This window comes from Pleurodeles waltl, chromosome 11, assembly GCF_031143425.1.
Source record: "Pleurodeles waltl isolate 20211129_DDA chromosome 11, aPleWal1.hap1.20221129, whole genome shotgun sequence".
Classification (NCBI taxonomy): Eukaryota; Metazoa; Chordata; class Amphibia; order Caudata; family Salamandridae; genus Pleurodeles; species Pleurodeles waltl.
Genome location: NC_090450.1, coordinates 864,614,032 through 864,640,742, shown reverse-complemented (window position 1 = coordinate 864,640,742; position 26,711 = coordinate 864,614,032). Strand labels below are relative to the sequence as shown.

The 26,711-nt window shown below is 42.8% G+C and overlaps 1 protein-coding gene across 1 annotated transcript in view; it reads left to right on the top strand.

The window, feature by feature from the left end:
- CRYBB3 (crystallin beta B3) overlaps nt 1-26,711 on the top strand; it is a 93,800-nt gene that overhangs the window by 16,358 nt on the left and 50,731 nt on the right. The window contains exon 3 of the mRNA XM_069214705.1: nt 17,042-17,160. Coding sequence (XP_069070806.1) covers nt 17,042-17,160 — 119 coding nt within the window. The remainder of the gene's footprint in view (nt 1-17,041; nt 17,161-26,711) is intronic.

Here is a 26,711-nt window from a genome sequence, read left to right as displayed (position 1 = left end):
TTGATCACTGAAAGACTGAGCGATAGATATTCCTTACCACATAAGCAGGTCCCACCTCAACAGGCTGGGAAACGTGTGCTGAAACCTAAGGGTCATGAGCTAGACTTCTTCCCCCGATGAAAGCAAACATGTCTGGGGCCATTGTCTAGGAGTGCCACCTTTGTGTTTTGAAAGAAAAACAACTGGACTTATTGCAGTAATGTCATACATTGGTAATGGGCAATGCCACCTCTGTATCCAGCCTCCTAAACGTTAGGTTCCCCACAGATTGCTGCCAATTGTCAGAACCCCTTTCAGAGGTCTGTGGTGGATGCATGTGTTACTGGGCCCAACAGTGGTGGTTGAGGCCTTTTACACCTTATGTTCCAGGACACAGCCTACTAAGAATACTGCACACCTGACCCCTGCTACACTTGACTCTCTGTAGTAGCTGTGGACAAGCAGTCAAAGGCTACCTTGGCGGGTAGTTTAGATACAGGTTAGTGAACAAGACTCCTAACTCAAAGAGCGCACAGCTAAATACTTATTTTCATATTAAAAAGAAGTATTTTATTTCTAACTCTATGCATTCCAAAAAGTATTACGAGATTCATAAGCAATAACACAATTCCCTCAAGGTCTGGACTCTACTGTTTCACAGGCAAACTCCTGTTCCAACCACTCCTCATAATATGGTCAGGCTTATTCTCCGTTCACTAGCGGCCACTTCCAGGTAATGGTCAATAGTAGGCCTTACTCAAGAGTCCACTCTTACTCTTAGAAAGTAGTCAAAAGTGTCTTTGGTACTGCAGTGCCTTTAGAAGCGAGTTCTCTGGAGCCCGTTATGCTTGTCACACGTGTTAACCACTCCAGCAACGTGAACAAAATCAGTGTCTTAGCGAGTGCCGCAACCGCAGGCACTGGTGATGCTGCAGTCCGGCTCAGTTGAGTCAGTCTGCATGCCGGGGGCATGGCAGCACCCAACAGGTGCAGGCTCCCTGTGAGCTTACGTGATAGCTGCAGCAACAATTGGCGATGCTCCAATGCTTCCCCCTGCACAATGTGCTTAGAGCTCCCCAACGGAAGAGAGTGACTGCTCTTGGCAACCCCAATCTGGTCCCAGCGATGTAGGGGTGTGCTGACAGCATCCTTATAAATCCATGGAGCAGGTCGGAGGCAATCCTTGATACTTTGTTCGACCCACAGGTCACATCATTCAGTTCTCGGACAGCGGCTTGAACTTCACAGCTCACTTGATACCTCAAGCCCCTCCTTGCATAAGGGGTTGCCACAGCACCTTCAAACAAGGCACTAGTCTTCACTGCATGGCAGTCTATACCACAGTGGCCCTTCCTGACATAAAGAGTCTCAACTAAGGCTCCACACAGGCCATGGCACATGTCTGCAGCAATAACTTCCACAGGGGCCCCTGCTGGCATACAGGGTCACCGCAATTATGCAGAACAGGCATCACTCTCCATGCGTGTCACTCAGCTCACGGCTATCTTCACTTCGGCCCTGTCCGGATAAAGAGAGGTTGCCTACCTGAATCTGCACATGGGTAATGACCTTTTTGCAGAAGCAGCCTTCTTCTTGCATCTCACACTGGGAGTCTTCTCAACAGGGCTCCACACTGGACCTCACCCCCTCCAATGCTCTCCTTTTCATCACAGGGCACATTGGTCTTGGCAAGTAGGTAGGTGCTTGTGCTCCAGGCTTCAGAGCAGGTGGTCTTGGTTTCCCTAGGTGATGTCCCCCCACCCAGCAGGAAGACCTGCAGACCTTGGCCCTCAGATCTGGCCACAAGCAGAAGTCTTGCAGAGCCTCCCCTCCTCACGCAGCCTGTGTGGTTGCTTAGCAGATGACCGCTTTTTGAGGTATCAATCTGGTCTTATTATAGTGCACTTCCAGACACCAAATGTGATTTAGGGTCTGAGTCTCTGAAGTTTTATGTTGGGATTCTGTTTTTTTTTTAAGTCTCTCTCTTCCTCTTGAAAGGCTTTCGTCACAGCAGGAGAGACTCCGAAGCTGCCTGTCCCACAACACAGGACAATCGGAGTGACTAAAGTTCACACCAGGATGTCAGCCACAGTCATATATGCACCCAAAAGTTAATCTGGGGCTCCCACCCCTACTCTTAATGATTCCAAGCTCACAAGAATGCAGCAATACACAAATCTGCCTGAGGGGATTCCTCTACTCCTCATTTCTTTACCATGCAGGCCTGGGTTTCCCAAAATGGAACCCAGTGTCTTCCATATAATGTCCTATTGCAGGCACACTAAAACTCAACACATACACTATCTAGTAGTTACCCCCATTATTGTGTCATCCCAGGTGCACATACATTTCGCACACACATACACTCTGCATGCACTGCTCAGTATTGTAGCCTTTCTGTACTGTGCCATGGTGTGCTGCATGCAAACACACACATTGCTAGCACACACATTCACCATGGCTGCACTGCATAACACTTCACCCTTCATGTATTGTTCTTTTTGATAGCACACATACACTCTATGTATACTTTCACTGTGCAAACACTGCACAACACTTCATCTCCCCAGTGGTGTAACAACGGCCCCTACAGCCCCATGGTGCAGGGGGCCCTTAGTTCCAAGGGCCCTCCTCAGCACAGTACCCTGGCCAGAGAGCTCCTGAGTTATTTCAGAGGGAGACTCCTGCATGTACTTTTTGGGGGGGCCTCAAGTTTCATAATGCCACTGCATCTCTCATGCAATGTATTCCTCTCCTGTATACACACACCCGGTACACACAATCACCATGCATGCACTGCACAGCACTGCTCTATCCCTGTACTGTACCCTTCCTAGATACACATACATCCAGCGCAGAGTCACCACTCCAAAGTTGCACAGGACTTTACATATTATTGATGTAGGCCAAGGCTGAGTTAAACACACAGCAGCTTAATTTTTTAAAAAGTTGAGTGAGTCCATAGGCCTTACTCCTATGGCTCAAGGTAAAAAGGACCTGTCCACATCTACTGATCTTTACATGGTATTCTGCCACCACCGCAGTTGTGCTGCTTAACTCCTGGTAAAGCCAGTAGCCTTCCACCACTATGAGGGTAGTGCTTTGGTTGCCATCCCAGTCCAACAAAACCACAATCCGTGAGATAGGCCCATGCCATGGCGCACAAGTACGATCGTGTTTGCCTATGACCACAAAATCCAGACAAAGGTACAGATGGGCACTCAGGGCAGGGTACACGCCCAGAGGACTTTTCCATCCCAATCGTGACATAACAGGGAAGAGATGTATATCCTGCTTTTGCACCCTTATGTATGATTGTTGTTGACTGAAGAACACATGGATGTGTGGAAGGTGTATACATTTCATGTAATCTGTAATTTTAGAAACTGCATATGTTTGAATAGATTTCAGGAGAACAACATTCTGCTTGCAGCGAGTGGACATTGCTATTTGTAGCTAAGAAAAACAAATTTAGCAAGAAAGCACAGGTACGCCATGCTTTTTTAGGTCTGGGATTAACAGTGCGAATGGGGACAAGCATATAGTTAAAAATTCTAAAAAATATACCTAAAGTGAACTTTGGCTCCACCCAGAGGAGTTCCCTCACACTTCATGCAGTTGGTTGTTTTTAGGGATATCAGTACACCTTCCAGGAGGTCTTTCTACTGAAATGTATGACAGACTATTTCACATCGGGAAATTACAACAGGAAATTACACTCAGTTCAGGTCATTGTCACTTTCAATTCTCTATCTTCTATATGCTTTGTAAACAGAAAGTAATTATTTTTGATACCTTTTCACCAGCATTTGTAAAACCACTTTTTACACTTTAAAGTCATTAGCTGTATTAGTACATGCATTGTCTGTAAACAGTATTTGTTAATCCCTTTCTTTACATGCATTGGCACATTAAAACCAGACCCATCGGCTTTGTCATTGCTTGTTCATTTCTTTTCTAAGCAGAGTGAAGGAATGCAAGTTTTGTTGTGCTACTTTGCATTGGCACAGATAAGTTAGTTTCTTAAGAAGCATTGGGCTTTAGAGTGTAGGAGAGGGATGACGAAGCTGTGGGATAGATGGTTTCCATGAGGAACAGGGTCAGTGTGGATTTGCAGTATCTACTACTGCCAATACTTGAAATTCCAGAAAGTAGTAAATTTGCACCCATTCATGGAGTACTTATAGGTGCATATTTACTACTTTTTTGGTAAAATGGTCACAATGCATATGCATGATCTTGAGCCCAAAGAAAGAACAAGATAAAATCTTAGTGTAGGGAGAAAACAAAACAAACTGAGACAGTAATAGCAGAGCAGACTCAGGGCCCCTAAAGCCTAGCTGCCAAACCAAGAATGCATTTGAAGAGTGTCACACCCCAAACACCCCCAATGAAACTAGGTCCCTGCCTATCCCATCTGGCATCTTATCCTAGGGACCCATGCAGACCTGCCAACTTCAACAAAAATCTCACAGTGTGAGGAGGGAGAGGGACCTTTAATTGGGCATGACCTTATGCCAAGAGCCACAAGAGAAGCATTTTTGCTCCCACCCTGGCCCCAACTCCCTCCTCTGAAAAAACAACAAAAAGCTCGCTGAAGCTGTTGCTGATGTCCTGGGGTGTTTTCACATCCATTAATAGACATTAGCAGTTAAAAGCCTCCGTGTGATATTGGCTGCCCACTGTGTGTCCGTGTGATGGGAACCGATATTGTGTGTGTCACGGTGGTACTGTGTGAGTTGACAGGTCTGCTCATAACTACAGCACAACTATTTGGAGTCCCTGCCATGGGCTCACTTATTTTAAATGTAATTTTATTGCACACACTCTTTCTCGTTTCTGCTACAAGAAGCCCTAGTTGGTAGAGGTTGTCAGATCGGTGCATGGTGGCAGGACTCCATGTTTTCCATCCGTCCGCTATTATAGATCATTTTACAAAGTGATTCATAACCCATACACGAAGTCAGAGTCGCAAATGGAGGCGGTGGAGGCAAATTAATGGCATGGGCAGAACCAAGCTACGGGTATAGCTTGGCTTCAAGAGTCCATCCAAAAGTTGAGCCATGAAAACCTTTGTCTTGTATATCGTGCAGCAAACATAATGTAAAATTATGATACAATCTCCTCAAAATGAATAAAGTGCATTTCTTTAACACACAGAAGAGTTTAACCTTAGTACATTAAATTACTGCATTTGATTTATGCTTTGTGCAGAATGGCTAGTGCACGGGAAAGAGATTGAAAGAGCTATAATCTCAAAAAAGCAGAATGGAAGGGTGAGAAAAACCGAACTGGGTGAGAACAAAAGTGCAGAGCAAATTAGCTTTAGTACAAATCCAGGTTTTAAGATTGTTTAAAAACTGTATGCGATCAGCTGGCTGCCAAATTCTGTATCAGCTGTAGGTTGTTTATGAGTGTCTTGAGAAAGCCTAGGCAGAGAGTTCGAGTAATCCAGTTCAGAAGTTTTAAGAGCGTATATCACAGTTCTCCTAGCCCTAGAAAGGAGAAAATCCTTTCCCTTGTGTACATGTTTTCATTATCTGAAGCAGGTAGATATGACAGTGAGAATCTGATGTTTAATTTAAAGGAGAACTGACTGTCGAGAGCTATATAGCTGCATAAACAGACAGTTATAAAAAGTGATCACCCCAATGACAGCCATTGGTGAAGTAAGAGGCAGGTTAGTTGTGATGTAAACTGTAAACATGGCCTATGTTCTAATTATAGATGGAGCAATGTTATAGCCTAATAAATCAAATATAAGCTGTGCTTATATAGCATACATCCAGTACTCAGATATTTAAAAGTGTGCTCACATAAAGTAATAAACAAAAAGTATGCTCTAGGAAATAAAATACTCGCCTAGTCTCACACAGTTTAGACAAGCAGGAAAGCTGGTATTGATTCCAGGTTACTTAATTTCACATTTTAAAAGCCAGCCACCAGCTGGGTATCTCTCTTTTGCTCTCCCTCCCGTTTACATAGAAGATAACTGTTTTGTCCTTCATTCGCACAGAGATAGCAGACCCCACTCAGGGCCCCCAGACTCAACTACCAAGCAAATAATGCATTTACGTTGTGGGTGTCACACCCCAAATTCCCACCCTCCGACCCAAGCTACGCCACCTGACTTGGGCGGGTAATAACAAATAGCTAATATTTTGTGCAATTACCCCCAATACGGTTAATGTCTGCTTTACAAATGAAATGTATGTATGCAAACAAAATTTACGGTCAAGGACTATTCAACCCTTCAGTGAAACTATTTGTCTGGAATGTTCGGGAGTGCTGGTCTGATCCACACCTTGAAATTATCCAGAGGAGGCCAGGCCTGTTTTCCTCAAGGCATAACTCAGTGAACTCCTATTTTGAGGGCATGCCAGTTTCCAGGAGGATATCTCTCATCAAACAATGTAATTCTTGGAACTAGCCAAGCAAGCATTCTTTCAGGCACCAGTGACGTATTGCCAGAAACAAACTTTTGTTTCCAGTGAGCAGAGAGGAAGTCAGCTTAACTACCTTTCATATTTCACTTCCTTTAATCGACGTCTTCTTCCCACCAGAAAGTTTGAAATCGAGACTCTTGTGGGAATTTACATACTTTTTATAAGCTAAAGAGACATATTTTCTCTTCTGCAAGAAAAATAGAACATCCTTTAATGCACACTCGTGGCTGGGAAGATGCACAGAGCAAAAAAGGACTTCACAACATAGTAACAAACCGAGAACCACTTAATTTAAAAAATCTTTGTAGTAGGAAACCACCTTTATAAAAAGGGAGTTTTTATTTGATATAGGTCACCACTAAAGACTGAAAAGTGGGTCTTTCTGTTTTCTGACTAGATGCCAGGCCAAGACAGTGTACATTTTGTACCTCATCATTTGAGCATTTGTAGTTATCGGTCTCCTGGAATCACAATCAAATATTGTCCGATATCTATTGTTATAACACACGTCTTGCATGAGGCTGTGAAGAGCCTATCGGTTTAATTCACTAAGCTGCAGTGAGAAACCAGAAGAAGAGCACTAAGCAGCCTTGAATCCTTGCCTCTAAGCACTATACTAGAAATGCAGAGGGAGCAACAAATTGGCAAGGGAGTTTGAATACGAGTTGTGTGTGATTGTGTCACTATTTTCAAGAAGAAACCTAAGATCCATTGAGACCTTTTATTCCATCTCGTGATTGCCTTGGAAAAAGACTTGAATCGATAAATCTGATTTCCCAAGTGCTTCAAAGGAGGATCTCACTGAGGGGGATTCAAAAACATTGAGCCTTTCTTAAATCTATCTTCAGCCAGCAACTCATCAACATAAATTCACCTGGAAAAGGCCATTGTAAGAAATTGGAGTATTAGTTGATTAGGGTGAGAACCAACCTTAAATAATAGTCACACTATTTGTTGGGACGAACCACTAAAGCCACTAAATAAACCTATGTTTAACCCTGGGGTAGCTTTGCACAAAGCAGTCATGCTTAACTTAGAAGCACTGGGTAAAGTCATCTATGCAGAACTCAAACAGTAACAAAATGAATTTCACAACAAAAGTAAAAAAAAAAATAATAATTTAGACAAATAGGGAATATTTTAATAAATAAAATGACACCCAAAAGACAAAAATCAGTAGGACCTGCAATATGAATTTGTAAAGTTTAAATTAGAAATAGTGCAAAAAAGCACAAAAGTGCCAACTGTGGTTATCTGGCCGAGTTAGACTGGGTCAAAATCAAAGGTTAAGGCTGATCATGATGAAGCGCGGGCTGGATACAGGTACCAGGTTTGCCCTGGTGGAAAGATTATTTTCTGATTTAGAAACTTTTATGAAGAAACTTTGGTTGTAGACGAGTGACAGCAGCAAGGTCCAGGGCAGGTTTATTTGGAATTGGGCAGCTGGGCAGTTGAAGAGGGAGTGGCCTCGGAAGCTTGTTGTGTCCCTTTTTCTCAAACGAAAGGCCAGCCACTTGACCTCGTCTCCCCTCCATCTGGGCTTTGAGCTAGTCCGACTGGAGAGGCAAAAGGGAGACAGGCCTAGGTGGGAGCTTCATCTGAGAGTGGCAAGGTAGGAATTTTATGAAGCTCAGGAAGGGGCTGGGTACAGACCCAGCACCATTCTTTCAAGGGAAGAGTCCTCCTCCCTAAACCTAGAGCCTTTTATCCACTGTCTGGGAGCAATACACATCTCACCACAGGGGAACCTTAGGGAGACACTGGCAAGAAAGTGTCTTGATTTTAGGCAGGCAAATGACAATCTTTTGAAAGTGTAATTTCCAAAATATGAATATAAACTTCTACTTGACCATTAAGTTGGATTTTAAATGACTAATAAAATGAGTCCTTGAACCATTTGTCTAGTTACTCTAAAATTGGAGTAAGCACTTACTAAATGTAACAGTCTAAACATGTGTTAACCTATGGGAGTGCTAGCCTTGCCAAAAAGAAAAACGACTTTGGAGGTATTTCACTGCCAGGACATATAGAATATTAAATGTTCATGCTCTACTTTCTAAGTAACATGCACACTGCCTCACTGGCATCTAGGACCTACCTTATGGACGATTTATGAGTGCTAAAAAGGAAAGTTTATTTTTGCCAGGTCGAAAATTGAGGTTTAAAACTAAACGCCAAGGCTGCAGTAGCAAGCCTATAGACATACTTTACAGTGCTACATTAGTGGGTGGCACAATGAAGACCGTAGTCCACTTGTAGCATTTAACTTACCAGCCCCGGGTACAGGTAGTACTATATGCTAGGGACTTTTAAGTAAATTAAAAGTGCCAATTTAGGTGCATACTAATGTTACCATGTTTGCAAAGGAGAGCTCAAACACTTTATCATAGGTTAGCAGGGGTAAAGTGTGGAGAGTTCTACAGCCAACAAAAACATAGTTCAGTGAAAGGGCAAAAAATCCAGGGTGACCCAGCAGGAATCACACATTGCCAAAAGGCATGATCAAGCAAGCCAAACAGGAAAGAAGACGGAGTCAGGTCGAAGACATCGAATTCTGGTTTATCCTATGCCAAAGAGTTCTCCCACCACTTGCCTATCTTAGACCTAAGACACCTTCATTGTATACACCTGCTTAGCTACTCTGAGATCATGAAATTCTTTTTACACATCACCACCAATTCCAGAAATCCATGTAAGTGTGAAAGCAATCTTTATTAACAAGCACAACCGCTACCACGAGCTGGACTCGTCCAGTCATTTCGCAGCCTGGTACTAGATTCCAGTTCAACTAAAATATAATGCTTCTAAAAAAATGTCTGCAAGCGCTGACCCTCATTCATCCCTAAAGTAAACCTTTAATTTAGTTTCCTAACACTAAACCATTCATAATCTCAATTGCTAACCATATTTTCACTTCTAAAATTTGAGTATTTTCTGCTTAATACATTTCTGGTATTTTTAAATCTACCTTTTTTTGGCCTTGCTTTCTTTAATCTTTTGAATGCTTGCAATGTGCTTGGATTTTTATTGGATAATCCATATTTGTAAGTCCTGTTGTGCCCAGGAGAGTGCCTCATATAGTTCAGTAGACCTCTAGTTTAAGGGCTACTGTCCAGATTTAGAAAGCTGCCACGCAATGCAGTGCAGCATCGAAAGTTGCAGCTCTGCGTTGAGTGACGGGGAGAGAGCATGAAAGTTCCATATCTACAAAGATTTGGCACTATTCTGCTCTCTTCCTAGTGCCGCACAGAATTATGCTCCCAAGCAAAATGTACAGAACTATGCTTCCGGGACTCATTAAACACATAGTTGCACTATAGTGCAAAGGTGTCTGTGTGAGTCTAGCATAGGTTTACCCTCAAAGGGTACCGTTCCAGTACAAAATACTGTGCCCAGACTAACTTCAAAAGCTTTACTACTTTGTTTGAGTGCTATATAATGTAGCACACATGCAAAGTTGGGACAATTAGAAGAAATAAAAGGATTTCTTTAAAGCCTTTGTTCAAGTGGTGTTAAGTTTTGGTGCCAAGCCCTGTCAATTATTGTTAGTTGTTAGGGTTTTGTGTCAAAACCCACCTATGCAAATACCAGTTTAGATTGGTTTGTAAATCCCAAAAAGGATTTTGCATTGGTTCTGCGTTAAAAAGGTAACGCAAACTGAATGCACAACCTTAGCAAATTTGGGCCTACGTTCTTTCTCCCAGGCTTCACACTAGATAGAAAATGATAACGTGCAGCTCCTCTGATACAGATCTTGCATGCACTCAATCTTCACAAATGCCACAGTCATGGTGACCGGCTTACTAACAGTAGCACAACAGAAGAGGAAGAACCTACATGAACACTCACCGAAAGGTCAGTCAAAGAAGGTAGCAGAGACAAATGGTGTTGATAAGCAAAAAAAGATGTAAATAAAGGTAATTTCATATCACATATTTCTGATTCACAGGTGAAACCTAGGTGTGACCTTCATCTGCCACTGACAAGGTAGGCATTCTCAAGTTCAGGAAGAAGCTTGGCATAACCCCTAACGCCATCCTGTCAAACATCACAAGGGTAAAGCTACAGAGATTCAAATGCATGCCGTGGGACGTCTACATAAGAGAATGCACTATGGCTCTCCCCAATTGAAAGGGTAACCTCCAACAAAATAACACTGTTAAATTAAAACTCTCTGCATTCACAAGCTTTAGCTGATTCACTCAGCAGATTTACTGTCTCATGGAGATGCTCTCACAAGGAAAGAAGAATGCAAATTAAGAGTCATCAAATTTCTTTAACACTCGATTTCTTCTTGAAGTCATTCTCACTTCTCTAAAAATCCCTAAATAACATTAACTCAATTGCTGAGTCCCGGCACACAAACCCTGGAGAAATCCTGTGGGATGGAACCAAGAAGTTATTTGCTTCTGGAGTGGCAGGTGTGCGGTAGTGGGACACAACAAATTAACTTGCATTGCGTTATTGGGCGAAGCGGGAACACAGAGTACTAATGCCTGTCCTTAGGCTTTGTGTGTAGCCTGCCTGCCAGGCCTGCGCTTTGCTGCTGTTCTTTCTTCTCCCTTTCAGCTGAGTCTTAGTGCCGACACTCTCAAAGTCAAAATGTCAGCACAGACAAGTCCCTGGTATGTCGTTGACTTATTCTGTGTTTTCTATCACATCAGCAGTACTTTATTTGCCTGTTTTATTGTGGCACAGCAAAGAGTGTGTAAAGTGAGTTCTGACATCTTCTTCCCGTAGAATAACTTTTTATCAGGTTATTTTATTGCGGTTTTGCACAGCATTTTGAACTAAACATCATTTTCATTGCATGCACTGTTCATTCGTGCATCTTTATTGGCCTTATTCTGTGCCGGAGCAATACTTTTATTTGATCCAATCCAGATCTTATTTTACATCTTCTACCTTTGGTACCTTCCTTTGCTTCTGTGTTGGGCGGATCCGACCAGTTTAGGTCATCCCACCTGTGTTGTTTCCTAATTTATTCTTCCTCCCCACTCTCACTGACTAATTTGATTAATAGCGGCTTGTGCTGTTTTTGACAGCCTTCCCATATCTTCTCAAATTTTGTAAGGCAGCCCCTCCATGAATATCCCTTGCAATACACTGGTTCATATCAGGTATTCAATCTTCAAGTGCTGGCAGTGATGGGCTTCTCCTGTATTGTGCTACGTCCCGTTTTGTGACTGTCATGCGTAGTGTTTGAAATGTTCCCTTCCTGCAAGGTCACCTGGAACTTCTGCCTTTCTTTTGAACCCTATTATGTTGGCTGTAGACCACTGTTCACTTTACCCTGCTAAACTGTGGTAAAGTGCTTGGGTTCTCCGTTTTAAAACTGGTATACTCGTAATTGTCACATTTAATTTGCTTGTAATTCCCTAGTCTATGGTGCCACCTGTACCCATGCTCTGTACATTAAATGTGACTATTAGGGATTCAGAACTCATTGGGCCACCCACTAAAGTAGCACTGTGAAACATCTCTCCAGGTCTGCATTGTGGCATGGGTGTGGTGTTATAAACTGCCATTTCAACCTTGCAAAACAAACCTTTTGTGAGGCCTAAACCTTTGTTTGTAATACTTATATATCACCCATAATGTAGACCATTAATGGCTATAAAGAAGGGTGCGTGGTATTTAAAAAGTAGGACATTTCATTTTATTTAGGGGCATATTTACATGCGCCGACATAGTGTAATTTATTTACGCTAAGGCATTATTAGGGTGGCCCCCATCAGATTTTCATTGTGGTGCAATGCATGCATTGCGCCACTTTGCAACTTCTTGCGCCACATTATACCTATGCCAGACAGAATGTATGCATGGAGGGTGTTCCGACGCAGGGAGGCCCGAAAAAAATGTCACAGTGAAATTTACTAGATTTAATTCCGCCTTTTATTACATCATTTTTGACGTCTGTTCAAGGCAGGCATTAAAATGAGGCTCTCATAAAAATCAATGGGCCTCTATGTGCTTTGTTGCACTAGCATCCACATTTTTTACGCTAGTGCAGCAAAGCACCACAACAGCGTCAAAAATGTGGACGCTGTTGTGGTAACGACCGCCATGGTGTGCTGTATTGAAAATACAGTGCAACAATGGTGTCATTAGGTGGGTCATGGACGATGCGCCACCTTCTCATAAATATGCCTCTTAGTGTTTGTCCTGGCGGTAAAAAACCTTCAAAGTCGTTGTTTACTGTGGCAAGGCTTGCTCTCCTGCAGGAAAACACTAGGTTACATTACAACAATTTACAGTGCTTAGTTTCAGTTGGTTGAGGGAGAGCTTGAATAGGGCTCATTTAAATAGTAATTCGAAATCCAACTTTATGGTCAAGTCAGATTTGATATTGCTATTTTGGAAATTACACTGTTAGAACGCTCTCATTTTTCTGACTAAAGAAACAAAAGGCTTTCCTGCCAGTGTCGTCACTTGACCCCAGATAGCTCCTCTATGGTGAGATGTGTCTTGCTCCCAGACACTGGACAAAAGGCTGTGGAGGTGGGATGGGACACCTCACTTGACAGGATGGCTTCAGGTGTTATGTCCAGCTCCTTCCTGAACTTCAAAGGATGCTTACCTTGTCAGTGACAGATGAAGGTCACACCTAGGCTTGCATAGCCTTTGTCCCTCTAGTCAGGTATGGCACCAAACCCAGTAGAAGTAGAGTAACAGACCAGATCTGGTTTAGGGGGTGGACAAATGCTTGCCCTATGCCAACAGACTGGGTCTAAAAATAGATCCCACAGACCACTCTTCAGAACACTCATGAACCTGTGAGGGATCAGGAGGACTGCCCTGCTGACTGAAGAACGAAAAGCAAGACAGGACCTGCATGCCTTGACCCCAGTTTTGTAATTTACTCTGCTGAAATATTCTCTATTTTTCTAAATTGGTTAGGGATGTTTTTTGTGTTGTGTTTTCACTTTATCACTGTTTGTGTGCTGCATAAGCACTTTATATGTTGCCTGTAACATAAGCCCTACTGCTTTGTGCCAAGCTACCAGAGGGTTAAGCACAGGTTTATATAGTGATGTTAGTCATTAACACTAACAAGGTTTGTAATCGTTATTTGAGATGATTTTTCACACTCTAATTTCTCACACCTAGGCTGGCAAATATTTTCTAATATTGATTTACTGTATGTTTCCTTCACATTGTAAACATTATTCTGGTTGTGTTGAGTGTCAGAGGTGCTTGTATTGCTCTCTTAATTCATTGTAACACATTTCCGGTAAAAACCCTGTCACGGGCAGCCCCATAGTATGTGTATAAATGTCCTTTTCTAACTGCAGCCTCTTATGTATATGTCCCATGGCATGCATTTGAATCTCTGTAGTTTCACCCTCGTTATGTTTGACAGGATGGCTTCAGGGGTTATGCCCAGCTCCTTCCTGAACTTCAAAGGATGCCTACCTTGTCAGTGGCAGATGAAGGTCACACCTAGTCTTGCATACCCTTTGTCTCTCTAGTCAGGGTGGCACCAAACCCAGAAGGGGTAGAATAACTGACCAGATCTGGTTTAGGGGGTGGGCAAAATCTTGCCCTCCACCCACAGGCTGGCACTGGGTCTAAAAATGGACCCCACTGACCTCGCCTCAGAATTCTCCAGGACCTGTGAGGAATCAGGAGGACTGCCCTGCTGTCTGAAGGACCTGCTTATCTTGAACCCAGTTTTGTGTCATTCACTCTGCTTAAATATTCTATATTTTTCTAAACTTGTTAGGTCATCAGCTTTTGGGACACAACATGACCTCTGCATAAAGGGACCGGGTGATGCTGCAGTCCCAGTTAGGAACTAACATTTTGCTGCAGACAGGAAATATTTTAAATAAGAAACTGCAGTTACAGAAGGCTACAACATTTTGGGCTACCTGGAGTGAACCACATGTTCCTCATAGAAATTGATTTACTTTGCAGGAGTCCGATTGTTTGAGTATGTAAGAACTCATTCATTGCTCACACCTCGTTCTTTATAACTTAGGAATCCAATTGCCTGGAGGTGTTGTCATAAGATTAATGAGTTGTAAAACAGTTGTATATGATGTTTGAGCTGTCATGATGTGTTAATGTTCTGTGAATCCAAATTAGATTAAAAGTGGTGTTCAGATTAGAATCAATGATAAGATAAGTCAATGGCCTGAGAATGACAGATCGAGGAGAAGAAGTGAAAAATCAGTCACATCAAGTAGGTGGCTCTCTATCCAGACATAAAAAAACACTTCAATTCATTTACAGTAGTCAACACCTCCCCCTAACATACATAACCCAGATATCAAGAAGCATATGTGATGATAGTTGCAGATGGTCCTCTCAAAATACGTTTGCTACTATGAGAAGATTTTCCCTTGAAACAACTCTTATCTTGTGGCACCTGCATCCCCCACAGTTCACTTGCGTAACAAAACTTGAGGGGGCTCCCTGCAAAACACATGGAGAGGCCCCCCTTTGAACTCACTCAGGATCTCTCAAGTCAGATTGTTTTTGTGTAGAAAGGGACACCTTCCTGCACAAAAATAAACCTTAGAGGTGTTTACCTCTTTTTAAGTGTGGCGCATAATGCAGCACATTTAGAAAGAGGAAACAACGAGGAGCAATAAATATATTTGTCCTCTATCAGAAAGGCACACATTTTTGACGCAATCCCAGGCTTACTTGCCTGGGTAAATCTTGGAATGCACCAACATACATGAGTGGATGTGTGGAAACACTCCTGCTCCACCCATGTAACACCTTCCTGGTGCAGAATAATGCAAGACAGTGACTTGCACTGCTGTGCATTATTTCAGATTTACAAAGCCACACAAGGTGGCTTTGCGTAGCTTGGTAAAACTGATATAAGGATTATGTTGCTCTCCCATCCATTTGGTATCCTTTGATAAATCTGTCCCTGATGACTGCACCTTTGCAAAATAATTGGCTGCTTTGTAGTAATGTATGCTTGAAATTTAATTATGTGTGTTATTAGACCTCCTGGCACTCGTGATTCATGCACTGGGGATTGTGATCAGCAGTGCCCAGTGCCTACCCGCCACCATCTACACAAGCAGAGTGGGAACAACAACCGAGTTTTGTGGGTAATGGCTCCTTCAGCTCTCCTTAGCTCGTCCACTACCATAGTCACCATGAAAAGTTTCTTTGTTATGGACAGCGGCACAGCAGAAAAATAACTCAATACTTCTGCCTCACGCTATTCGTTCAAACCGCTCACTCAGCATCCAGGGGTTAGAGCTGCGCTGCGCATGCACACATTTTATGTAGGACACCTGTGTGCCATCTATAACTATTTTTAAGTGCATTCACAGAACGTTGTATAATTTTTTATGTCAACTTAAAATTGGTTGTACATAATTTAGCCTAATTTATATATTTTTTTGTTTCATTTGCCTATTTATTTTATCCTTGAAAATACACTTTGGGCCTAATTGCGATTATCTGCGAATCGCAATTAAGTAAACGCTATTTGAATGTATGAAACTCCAGGAGTTTCAATTAGCGATTCCCAATGCTTCGCAAATCGACCTACCTCATTAATATTCATGAGGTAGGTCACAATTTGCGGCCCATTGTGAATGTCTATATTCACAGCGATAATGGTCTACTGGGCTCAGCAGACCACCAAGTCTGTGATTGCTTTTAAATAAAGCAATTTTTTTTAAAAATGCAACCCACTTTCCTTAAAGGAAAACAGGATGCTTTTAAAAAAGAAAAATGAAAGGTTTTCTTTTCATGTTTTTTAAAGTAGGCAATGGTCCGTGGGACCACTGCCTACTCTTAAAAAACGCTTTCGCCTGCATTCACAAAGGGGAATGGGTCCCCTGGGGATCCCTTCCTGTTTGTGAATGGGTTACCACCTACTTGATGTAGGTGGTAAAATACAAATGTTTTGTGACCGCATTTGGTCACAAAACATTTCTACATACCACTGTGATTCGGTATTAGGAAGGTACGCCCTTGACACACGCCCCTTCCTAATACCGAATCGGTAAGTAGTCGCAATTCCAATTTACTGAATCGCCAATTGGGCCGTTTGCGATAGCAAAATGCATGATACATCTGGCCCTTTGTTTCTACTGCGATTTATTACTAATAAATGTCTGTTGTTTACCTCGGATGGTGGTACTACACCTGGCTCTGGGAATGTAGGCTGTAACATTGGTTGGCACAAATGTAGCAGAGAACCGACTACCAACACATCTCGATACTTCTGGTTCCATTTCCCATAGTTTTGTGCACCCAGGTGTTGGAAGTGAATCTGTATGCTCCAGCTACGAAAAGGTTCACCAGATAAGCATAATTCTATTCCAAGAAGCCACATGTTTTTCATCAGTGAAATGAATGTGCTGAATAATGGAAACTATGCCTAACGAACGAGTCACTTCACAGCTCAGTGACTGAGGTCCGATCTTAAAGGATGGAATATCTTTTCTATTGCGGAGATATCTGGAAAGTTTTGAAAGATAGCAGGTTTGGCAAATGGGGTTCGTGTGGAGAGCTTCTGGACCCATGGATTACAATATACAGCCCTGTGGTGATCTCTGCTGGCTTGTGCTACATAGATATCTGTGCATTCGTCAATAGTTCATTCAGTGTGGTCAACTGCTCTCTTGTTTCAGGTCACCCTCTATGAACTAGAGAACTTTCAGGGTAAGAAGTGCGAGCTAACTGGAGAATGTCAGAACCTGAGTGAAAAAGGACTTGAGAAAGTGGGATCAATCAAGGTCGAATCGGGGCCGTAAGTATTGAAAACAAACAACTAAGATTGGAGAGATATGATGTACCTTCATAACGGATTCAATGAAATGCAATATTATACAAAGGGGTGGGGAAAATCATCGATTTGCAGGAGACTTAGGGCCAGATATATCAAAAAAGCCTTTTGCGTTTCGGTAATAGCTATTTTTAAGAAATCGCTATTCTGAATCGCAAAATGCTATGTATCATATTTGCGATTCGGTAATAGCGATTTCTTAAAAATCGCAAATGCTATTACCGAATCGCAAATTGCGATACCGGCACCATTCGCACCTATGTGCCTGTAGGCCCATATTTGCGAATGTTTTGCATTTCCCAAATTGCGAAGTCCTAACTGGAATTCACAAATTTTGGAAATGCAAAACCCAGGGTGTTGGGGGCCTAAGGCCCCCTCTGCTGCACCCCAAGAATTTTTTTAAGGACTTGTAAGGCGCACACATGCCAAAGGGGCATGTGTGTGTTACGTGACAATTTTTAATGCATTTTTTAAATTTGCACATGGTTACCACCAAGTTAAACTTGTTGGTAAAAACGATTCCTTAATGCCCAATTTGCATTAAGGAATTGCTTGTTACATGTGGTTTAGAAATCGCAAATAAGGCTTCCTTATTTGCGATTTCTTATTTAGAGAATCGCAATTTGCGAGTCTCTAAATGGGCTCGCAATTTTAAGGAATCGCTATTTTAGCGATTCCTTAAATTTACGTTGCGAATGCTTTTCATAAATACTGAAAGGCATTTTTGCATTCACAACGGCCATTCGCACCATTTGTGAATGCTAAAATGGATGATACATCTTGGCCTTAGAGCCTATTTAGGAGTTAGGCAGCAAGGCCTAGTGAAGCTGGTGTGGCACAGACAGTGTCTCATCCACGCCTTATTTAAAGTTATCAACATTGCTGTAAAAGAACCCCCCCCAGCCTCTAACTTTAAAGGCAGTTCAGAAATGGAACTAAAACAATAGTCCGATGCTTCCTGGTCTGCCTCAGTGTTTATCCGAATTTTCCAATAGTTGCAAATCATGTAAAGACATATAAGAGGACAGTGTGCAAGCTAAAACATTAAATAGTAAAATGGCAAATGTTTATGCCACAAGTTAAAAGCAGTGCCTCTCGGAGATGCCATGCCCTTTATATGCCATAAGAAAAACAGCAGTTTTAAATCCTTGGTCGGGACGCACTGCACAGCACAACCTGATACCTAAGACAGAAGGTATCTATCATTTTACAGACACTGCTTTAATTCTTTATTTGCGCATTGTCACCGTGTGTAAAGCATGCATGGCCCGGCCAATTTAATGTATTATTTCCTTGTTTAAAACACACAGCCACAATCCCCAGTATGTAAAGTATAATTGACTTACCAGACTCCATATTGTCCCCGCTATCAAAAACACTAGTTTTCATTTCTTCAGTATGTAAAACACATTGACGTTCTTGAAAAGGACATTCCTTAACCTCGAGTGTGCAAACATCATGACAACACTGTGTTCACATCCCCTACCAGAATGTAAAGCACCATTGCTATTTAAAAAAACACTCCACACATGGGCTACGGCCTGATCGGCATGGCAGCAATCTACATGGTGTCTCCAAATGCCATACAGGTCACCGTCTTTACCCCACACAGGGCATTGTCTCAATCGGCATAGTAGCAATGTGGATGTAGTCCTTTTGAAAGGTCAGAATGGCATCACTCATGGTGAAGTAAGCCAATGCCTGAAGTGGGCTGTCTCACTGTCTGTTGGTTTATGCTCTAATGGGCAAAAGGAAAATGGGAATGACTCACTGGTTGATAGCCATTAAAAGTGAGTATACTATACATTTACATTTAGTAAAATCAGAAGTCTTTGCTAATGCTAGACCTAATAATGGGCATGATGCTTGTGCTTTAAAGCTCTCCTCTATTAGCTACACATCTCACTTTCTCTGTAGCAGCATGTTTTGTGGCTGGCGGGTCTCTATCAGGCCATAGTGAAGTCCTAATTTACTAACTGGTATAAATACCAGAAAACAATAGCGAGAACTCACACTTTGTATGCTCTGATTACAAGCACAAAAGAAGAGGAATATGTGGAAAGGGAGAAAGGAACACTTCCAACTGGTCATCGTGTACCAATACGATGCACGTCATCACTAATAGATGAAAAATATAATTATGAATAGATGTGGCTTGAATTCTGGGGCCAGAATAAACACTGTTAAGGGTAAAGAACAAGAACACATGGAAGTGAAATGTTGGGGAGTTGATAAACATCATGGAATACTTTATTCTATAAACAGTCTCACTAAGTTGGTATGTCATCAGTCTGAAACACCTTTTATGTGCATTGAGTACTACAAAGGCACTGATTACGAGTCGGTTGGAGAGGAATTACCATGTGGAATTCCTCATTGTTTGTTCATGACTGGCCCAGGTTTCCTACACCCGGTTCTTCTGGGTGCAAGGAACCCCAGACCTAATTTTAGTGGCCAATTATCAGTTCTAGTAAAATCACAGCAGCCAAGCCTAGTGCTCTGATCCCTGACAAAGGTTTTCTTTGGCAAGGGAGTAGCTATGCTCTTCCCTGTCAAAGTTATTCTTCACCTTCCCTCTTATACCATACTATCCCTTTCTCATCCTGCAGGTAAGCCATTGCTCCTGTTTACCACCCATCTCTAGCAAGTGTTAAGTGGGAGCACTATAATGGGAGAGTTAAACCCCTCAGAATAGGGAATCTAGTGCATAATAACTTGCAGTAATTCCACGTCTGTGCAGCTGTTCCCCTTTCTGAGCGATCTCACTTGTAAAAAGTGAATTCCCATGCGGAGATACCCACTGGTAACTTTAATCCTGACCACTGGGAACCTTGGCATAGAAGTTAGCCAAAATTGTTATCAGGGCCTGAAGAAATTAGTTATTGATAAGGCAATTTTAACAGTGGTTGTGGTCTCTGCAATTTGTTTTTGTGTAGACGTATTGCACCTAAACAGTATTTTTGGGTTAGGAAGCTTAAACCTCAACTATGTGTAATTTCATGAATGAAACAGTTTTTAAAAGTTTAAAACGTCTGTTTTTTCAAGATTAAGTATTGTAAGATTAGGGTTAATTTGAAACACATTACTGTACCCCAAGTTGTTTCGCTTTGTATCACCGATTCAGGATATATGGGTTTTAGCATGGTTTGCATTGTAGTAACTTTCATTTCTTTGTATGTAGTTCATTTGTTTTACAATGAATAATAGCTTGTATTGATAGCAGAAGTCGGCTGGGAGAAAGGTAGTGAGGTATTGGAGGAAGATGTACAAGAATTAGACACATTATCACAGTAACTGGTAGTCAGAATAGGCTGAGCTCCATTTTGATAGACACATAAATAAAACAAACCAAAATAATACATTTGGGGCCAGATGTATCAAACATCTTTACGATCGCAAAAGTGCATTTTGGTATGTAACAAGTCCAATTTGGGATTCCGTAACTTGTTACCGAATTGCAAATTGGATTTGCGACTATACGCCGATTCGGTATTAAGAAGGGGGCGAGTCAAGGGCGTCCCTTCCCAATACCGAATCGCAGAGGTATGTATGATTAGTTTGTGACAGTGAATGCGGTTGCAAAACAATCGCCGTTACCACCAATTTCAAATTGGTGGAAACCCATACGCAAAGGGGAAGGGGTCCCCCAGGGGCCCCTTCTCCTTTGTGAATGCATGCAAAAACATTTTTTAGGAGCAGGCAGTGGTCCCACAGTCCACTGCCTACTCTTAAAAAATGAAAAGAAAACTTTTCATTTTTCTTTTTTAAATGCATCCTGTTTTCCTTTAAAGAAAACAGGATGCATTTAAAAAAAATGCTTTATTGAAAAGCAATCACAGACATAGTGGTCTGCTGTGCCCAGCAGGCCACCATCCCTGTGATTGTAGCCATTTGCAATGGGTCACAAATTGCGACCTACCTCATGAATATTAATGAGGTAGGTCCATTTGCAAGCCCTTGCGAATCGCTATATGAAACTCCTAGAGTTTCTTACATTCCAATAGCGATTACTTAACTGCAATTTGCAAAAAAACGCTATTGTAAAGAATGATACATCTGGCCCTTTGAGTTTCAGGGCAAATTCCTATTACAGGTTTGCATTGCATCCGGGGCACTGGTCAGTGAAAAAAATGTGGTTCTTAGATCTTTGGTTTAACAGTGCAGCTGTCAAACTGAACAGTTGATAAAATTTGCTTGTGTTGGCTCTGAACACGCCCATTACAACCACTGGCTTTCATCGACCCAGCCTCTTTTAACCATTTGTAATGTTAATTTTCAATCATGTCTTCTACCAGCCCAGTGGAGTATTGATCTTACCTAATGTTTGGGTGTCTTTCACCTAATGCTGCTGAGTGGGTGTATCCTTCCACCTTTGTTAAAGTGCTTTCATTGAACTCCACAAGGTTTATAACTATAGCCCTCCCTGACCTCTGCTGCTGGCTGCCTCCCAAGTGCCTCGGTCTAATCTGCTAATGCTGTATGCATTAGCACATGAAACCCATGCCTGCTGGCTTTGTCAATGATTGTTATCATTTCTCAATATGTTTAGTAACACCTTTGCTGTCTACCTGGAATATTCTAAATCAGATTTAAGAGAAAAACATAGTTGGAAAATATTCAACTTCCTGTTTATTCAAACAATCTACATTAACATTTGCTGCCGATCATCCCTTATTGTATATTAAAATTGATGGCCACTTTTTAAATTACATGCGCGGCACGTGCGACAATTCTCCTATGAGAAGCCGCTTACATTCTCCAATTCTAAACTACGGCCAGGTGCCATTTCAGTTCCTTATAGTGTCGCGTGGGCTCTCATTATTCTAAATGAGACTACTGGATTTCTAGGTAGCAGGATCGATAACGGTGTGGGGGACTGAGTCTGACCCACGTGTAAAGAACTCTGTCACCCTAAATCCGGTTTTTGCTCCGGCTAACTAGCAGTGCCTCATTTCTCCCATGTGGAAGGAATGATTTGGCAGCCGAGCGCATGACATCTTTGGAACTTCTCAGGGAAGTCGTGGTTACTCAGATCCAAACCAACTCTCTTATTTCCAATATGATCTCATATACAAATGACAAAGACAGTATAAGTTTTATATAATGTTTTAATAAAACGACTGTATTTTAGATATTAAGGCGTGAGCCGCAATAACCAGAACGATACAACACAGTAGGATTGTAATAGTTACCAGGAGAGTAAAACATGAAAACAAAGCTATCATATTGTCAAACAGTTTCTACTCTCCCTCTGCTTGTTCTATCTAGAGCACAGCATGTTAAGCTTCTAGCTTGCCTATTAGAATCACTGTGGAGATATCAGCCCTCATACCTGAGCAAAGACCTGTGATCTTGGTTCAGCATCTGCAACGAGGCAGTCAGCATCAAGTTGTGGTTCCCTGGTCGGAATCTCCCTCTGGCGTGTATTGGGACAAGGAAGTGATTTTATAACTAACATGTCACCGTGATCACAAAATGTCCCTACGCAGGAATGCCGAGTCTAAACTCTTACCACGTCTATCGGCAATGTACCAGACTGTATCCTTGACTGAAGCACAGAGTAAATATGTTATAGAGAACTCCAGTGCTGAAGTAGGCAAAACAGTGTGATATGAATAAAAAACAACACCGTAGAACTGGCTATTTGAAAAATAACAGTACGAAGCCTAATAAAAAGCATGTAGAGCAAAGGCTCTAAGCTGTCAGCAAATGAATAAAACATATTCAGGGCAAAGTGCACAAAGGCCTAAAGCCTGAAGCTAAAGCGCAATGAATACGTAAAACTAACCACACTACACCCTCCCCTTGTCGGTAGCATGTGGTTCCGATAATATAAAAGGATGCCCTAAATATAAACAATACCTAAAAAAACTTATTTCGACAAGGTAAGAAGACAACAAAGTCATAAATTTAGGTAACATGCGACCATAAAGCCAAATTCAATATAGTGTCAATTTCGTAAAAAATCCAATTGTTAGATAGAAGCAATAGAACGCAGGAGTTCCTCCACTTCGATATATGTCAATATCGGAAGATCCACGCCACAAAGTACCATGGAGCAGGTGTGATCCAAAGCCCCAAAACCATTCAGGGCGGCACCCCGTGCAGGGCCTATGAAAGAGACAATACCATCTTCCTCCAGGAAGGGAATCTCGTAAACTGCCTCACGAAGCAAACGCATCCGTAGTGCACAAGTCTGGGAATGAGCCCTAATCGGGAACATCAACAGATCAGTATCGACCATTGGAGGGCGCTGCAATGAGAGACAGAGAGCCAGTGCATGTTCAAACGAGCACCAAAGGCATCGAAACACGGGTTGCACACAATCCAAAACCGGTCTGAATGACAGAGACCAGTCGCACTCCAAATGTCCCAGGAGTGTCGCTCCAAAATGCTGCATCATGCGTTCACAACACAGCTGCGCTGATGGGAGCAGCAATACAGGATCTCGTCGTGACGGGACAGCCATTGCGAAAAAATAGCAACAACAGCAAGACTCCAGCCAATAAAGCCAAAGTAATCGGGAAACCCCCAAAAATGCTTCCGAAAATAGAATGTATAGCCGAAGGTATCAAACCGAATATGGAAGAGAAGGTATGAGCAAAACCAATACCAACGACTTTGAAAAAATTTGCAATACCAGCAGTGCTGGATGCATTAAATATACGTCCCACAAATTCACCGAAGTGATTTGGAAAGTTTGTAGTCAAAAGGGACTGTATCTCCGCCGATGACCTCGCCACCTGAAGTGCGTAGGTTTCGCTAGCAGATGTAAGGGCCACATGCTTCTGAAACAATAAAGCTTTTAGCCGACTCAACTTGTCGAAATCAACCTTGGAAGTAGCAATATGAGGCCAGATGTCCGCTACCTCCCTAAATTGAGTGGGGGGAAACAACACATTCCCGCAGCACGTAACGGCCTTGTTGACAACGACGATGTAAACTGTTCTGGCACGCATACCACAGCAGCGTTCGCTGTTAAGAACAATGTAACTGCCATTAGAAAGCACCTGGAAAGTGTTTTTAATAACCGGGACTGGAACTCCCTTCAGATAACAAGCTAAGTTAGCAATCGAAGCGTTACACGCCCCGTGCAAGGACAGCTGTTTACAAACCATTGAATGGCTGACAGAAGCTTTGCATTCGCTGCCGCTAAGAAAAACCTCCTTTCAACCATTAACACATCTGTACTGAAAGGGAAGGTCCCACACCTCGTGTATGTAACTGTCTCCCAATAGTTCATATCTACCCACCGGAATGTGCTTCAAACACAAAGTAAATTGCAAAGTAGAGATAGGCAAATTAATAACCCCATGGATCAACCATTCAGCTGACGGAATCTCAGCTACCGTGAAAGGCAGTTTCTCTAATTTCTCAATATTTAACATAACATATGTCGCTTCCTTTTTAGCCATCAGTTGTTGTTGACGAGTCAAATTAAAAGAGATAAAGATCTCTCTGGCACGACGAGCTGCCATGGAACGCGACCCGCCTTCAAGGTCTGAAGAGTCCAACCCAGCTGCATGATGGACCGCGTCTGACTCTGCCCATGATATAAAGAAGACATGTCCGATTTAATAATGTCAATGGCAGAGGAAACAATACTGTCAATCGTGTAAACACGTTCAGAAAGGGTATGCATGCCATTATCAACAACAGACAAAGGGGGTCATTCTGACCCTGGCGGTAATTACCGCCATGGCGGAGGTTGGCGGTAGCACCGCCAACAGGCTGGCGGTGCACCGCCGGGCATTCTGACCGCGGCGGTACAGCCGCGGCCAGAAGCGGAAAGCCGGCGGGGTACCGCCGACTTTCCGCTGCCCATGGGAATCCGCCATGGCGGCGCAGCTTGCTGCGCCGCCATGGGGATTCTGACACCGCTTACCGCCATCCTGTTCCTGGCGGTTCGCCCGCCATGAACAGGATGGCGGTATGGGGTGCCGTGGGGCCCCTGGGGGCCCCTGCAGTGCCCATGCCAATGGCATGGGCACTGCAGGGGCCCCCGTAAGAGGGCCCCACAAAGAATTTCAGTGTCTGCTTTGCAGACGCTGAAATTCGCGACGGGTGCAACTGCACCCGTCGCACCTTCCCACTCCGCCGGCTCCATTCTGAGCCGGCTTCCTCGTGGGAAGGGTGTTTCCCGCTGGGCTGGCGGGCGGACTTTCGGCGGTCGCCCGCCGGCCCAGTGGGAAAGCCAGAATGACCGCCGCGGTCTTTTGACCGCGGAGCGGTCTTTCGGCGGGAACCGCTTGGCGGGCGGCGACCGCCGTCCGCCGCGGTCAGAATCACCCCCAAAGTCTGCATCAGATTTTCTTGATCAATCTGCCGCAACCGGGCTGCAGCCTCTTGTTGTGAAAGCTTCCAAATCTCATTATAAACCTTGTGTAAGAACCTTTTCTTCCGTGGTACTTTGGGACCTGACAAAAAATCTTGTAAATCAGTATTATTAGACAGCAACATGAGATGTGACTTAACTGCATCCAGCGTGGATGACTTCAACCATTGCTGACAAAGCTTCCCCACACTGTATGTAGTTATAATATCAGCATGTTCTGGTGAAACGTAACGAGGGTCTGCCCTACTAGTCCTGAACCCCCCTGAAGAGGTGACAAAACATTGATGACACATATTAGTGTCTACAGGCCACAATAACCACCCGCCTGAATGTAACGATGAAGTGTTAAGCGTACCATTCTGGACCCAATGTGTAAAGTCACTGCATATCCCTCGACCGACAGTTTAGATACAAACAAATTGGAATACAGTAATTTAGTATCGGTCCTTAGGGCTACTAGCTTTATGAATAAAGTGGTGTCCATAATAGTTGTAACAAAACATGTCACCATGATTATCTCTAAACTGGTAAGCATCTTCATCGTCATAGACAGTATAATATTGCAAATCCGTTAGCATAGAATCTACTGTCTTCACATCCCAATCATCAGAAACAATGCCAGGTATAACAATATCATTCATTGATAATTTGAGGACATACGGTATTTGAATCAATTCAGTGGGACCATATATATCAAACATTACTTTATCCCACACAATTCCATCCGGAACTGGTGTAGCAGAAATGTTCACTGTGGACAAGTCTCTTCGAACCATATGAGACGAAAAATGTGGTTTTAACACAGTCTCCACATGTTCAATGTCAGATCGATCAGGAAGAAAATGACCATGTATTATCAGAAAAAAAGTAACCACAAATCCCAACCATAATAAAATAGTCATCACGGCCAAAACCAGCCAAAAATAGTTCCAAGGAAAAACAAAATATGTTTGTTTAAGCCATCCCAGCAGCCGTCGTGGACCGTGGACAGAAGACATCGAGGACGAGGAGCCGGACCCATCATTATCAGCGTCGTTGAAGCAGCCAGAAGCAGTTCTAGCAAAAGGTGCAACTGTGAACGAAGAAGCAGATGGAGGCTCACGCCGTGGCACGCTATAAACCACACGTTCAGAAACGTCTGTAGAACGTACAGCAATTTGATCACAAGATTCCATATTAA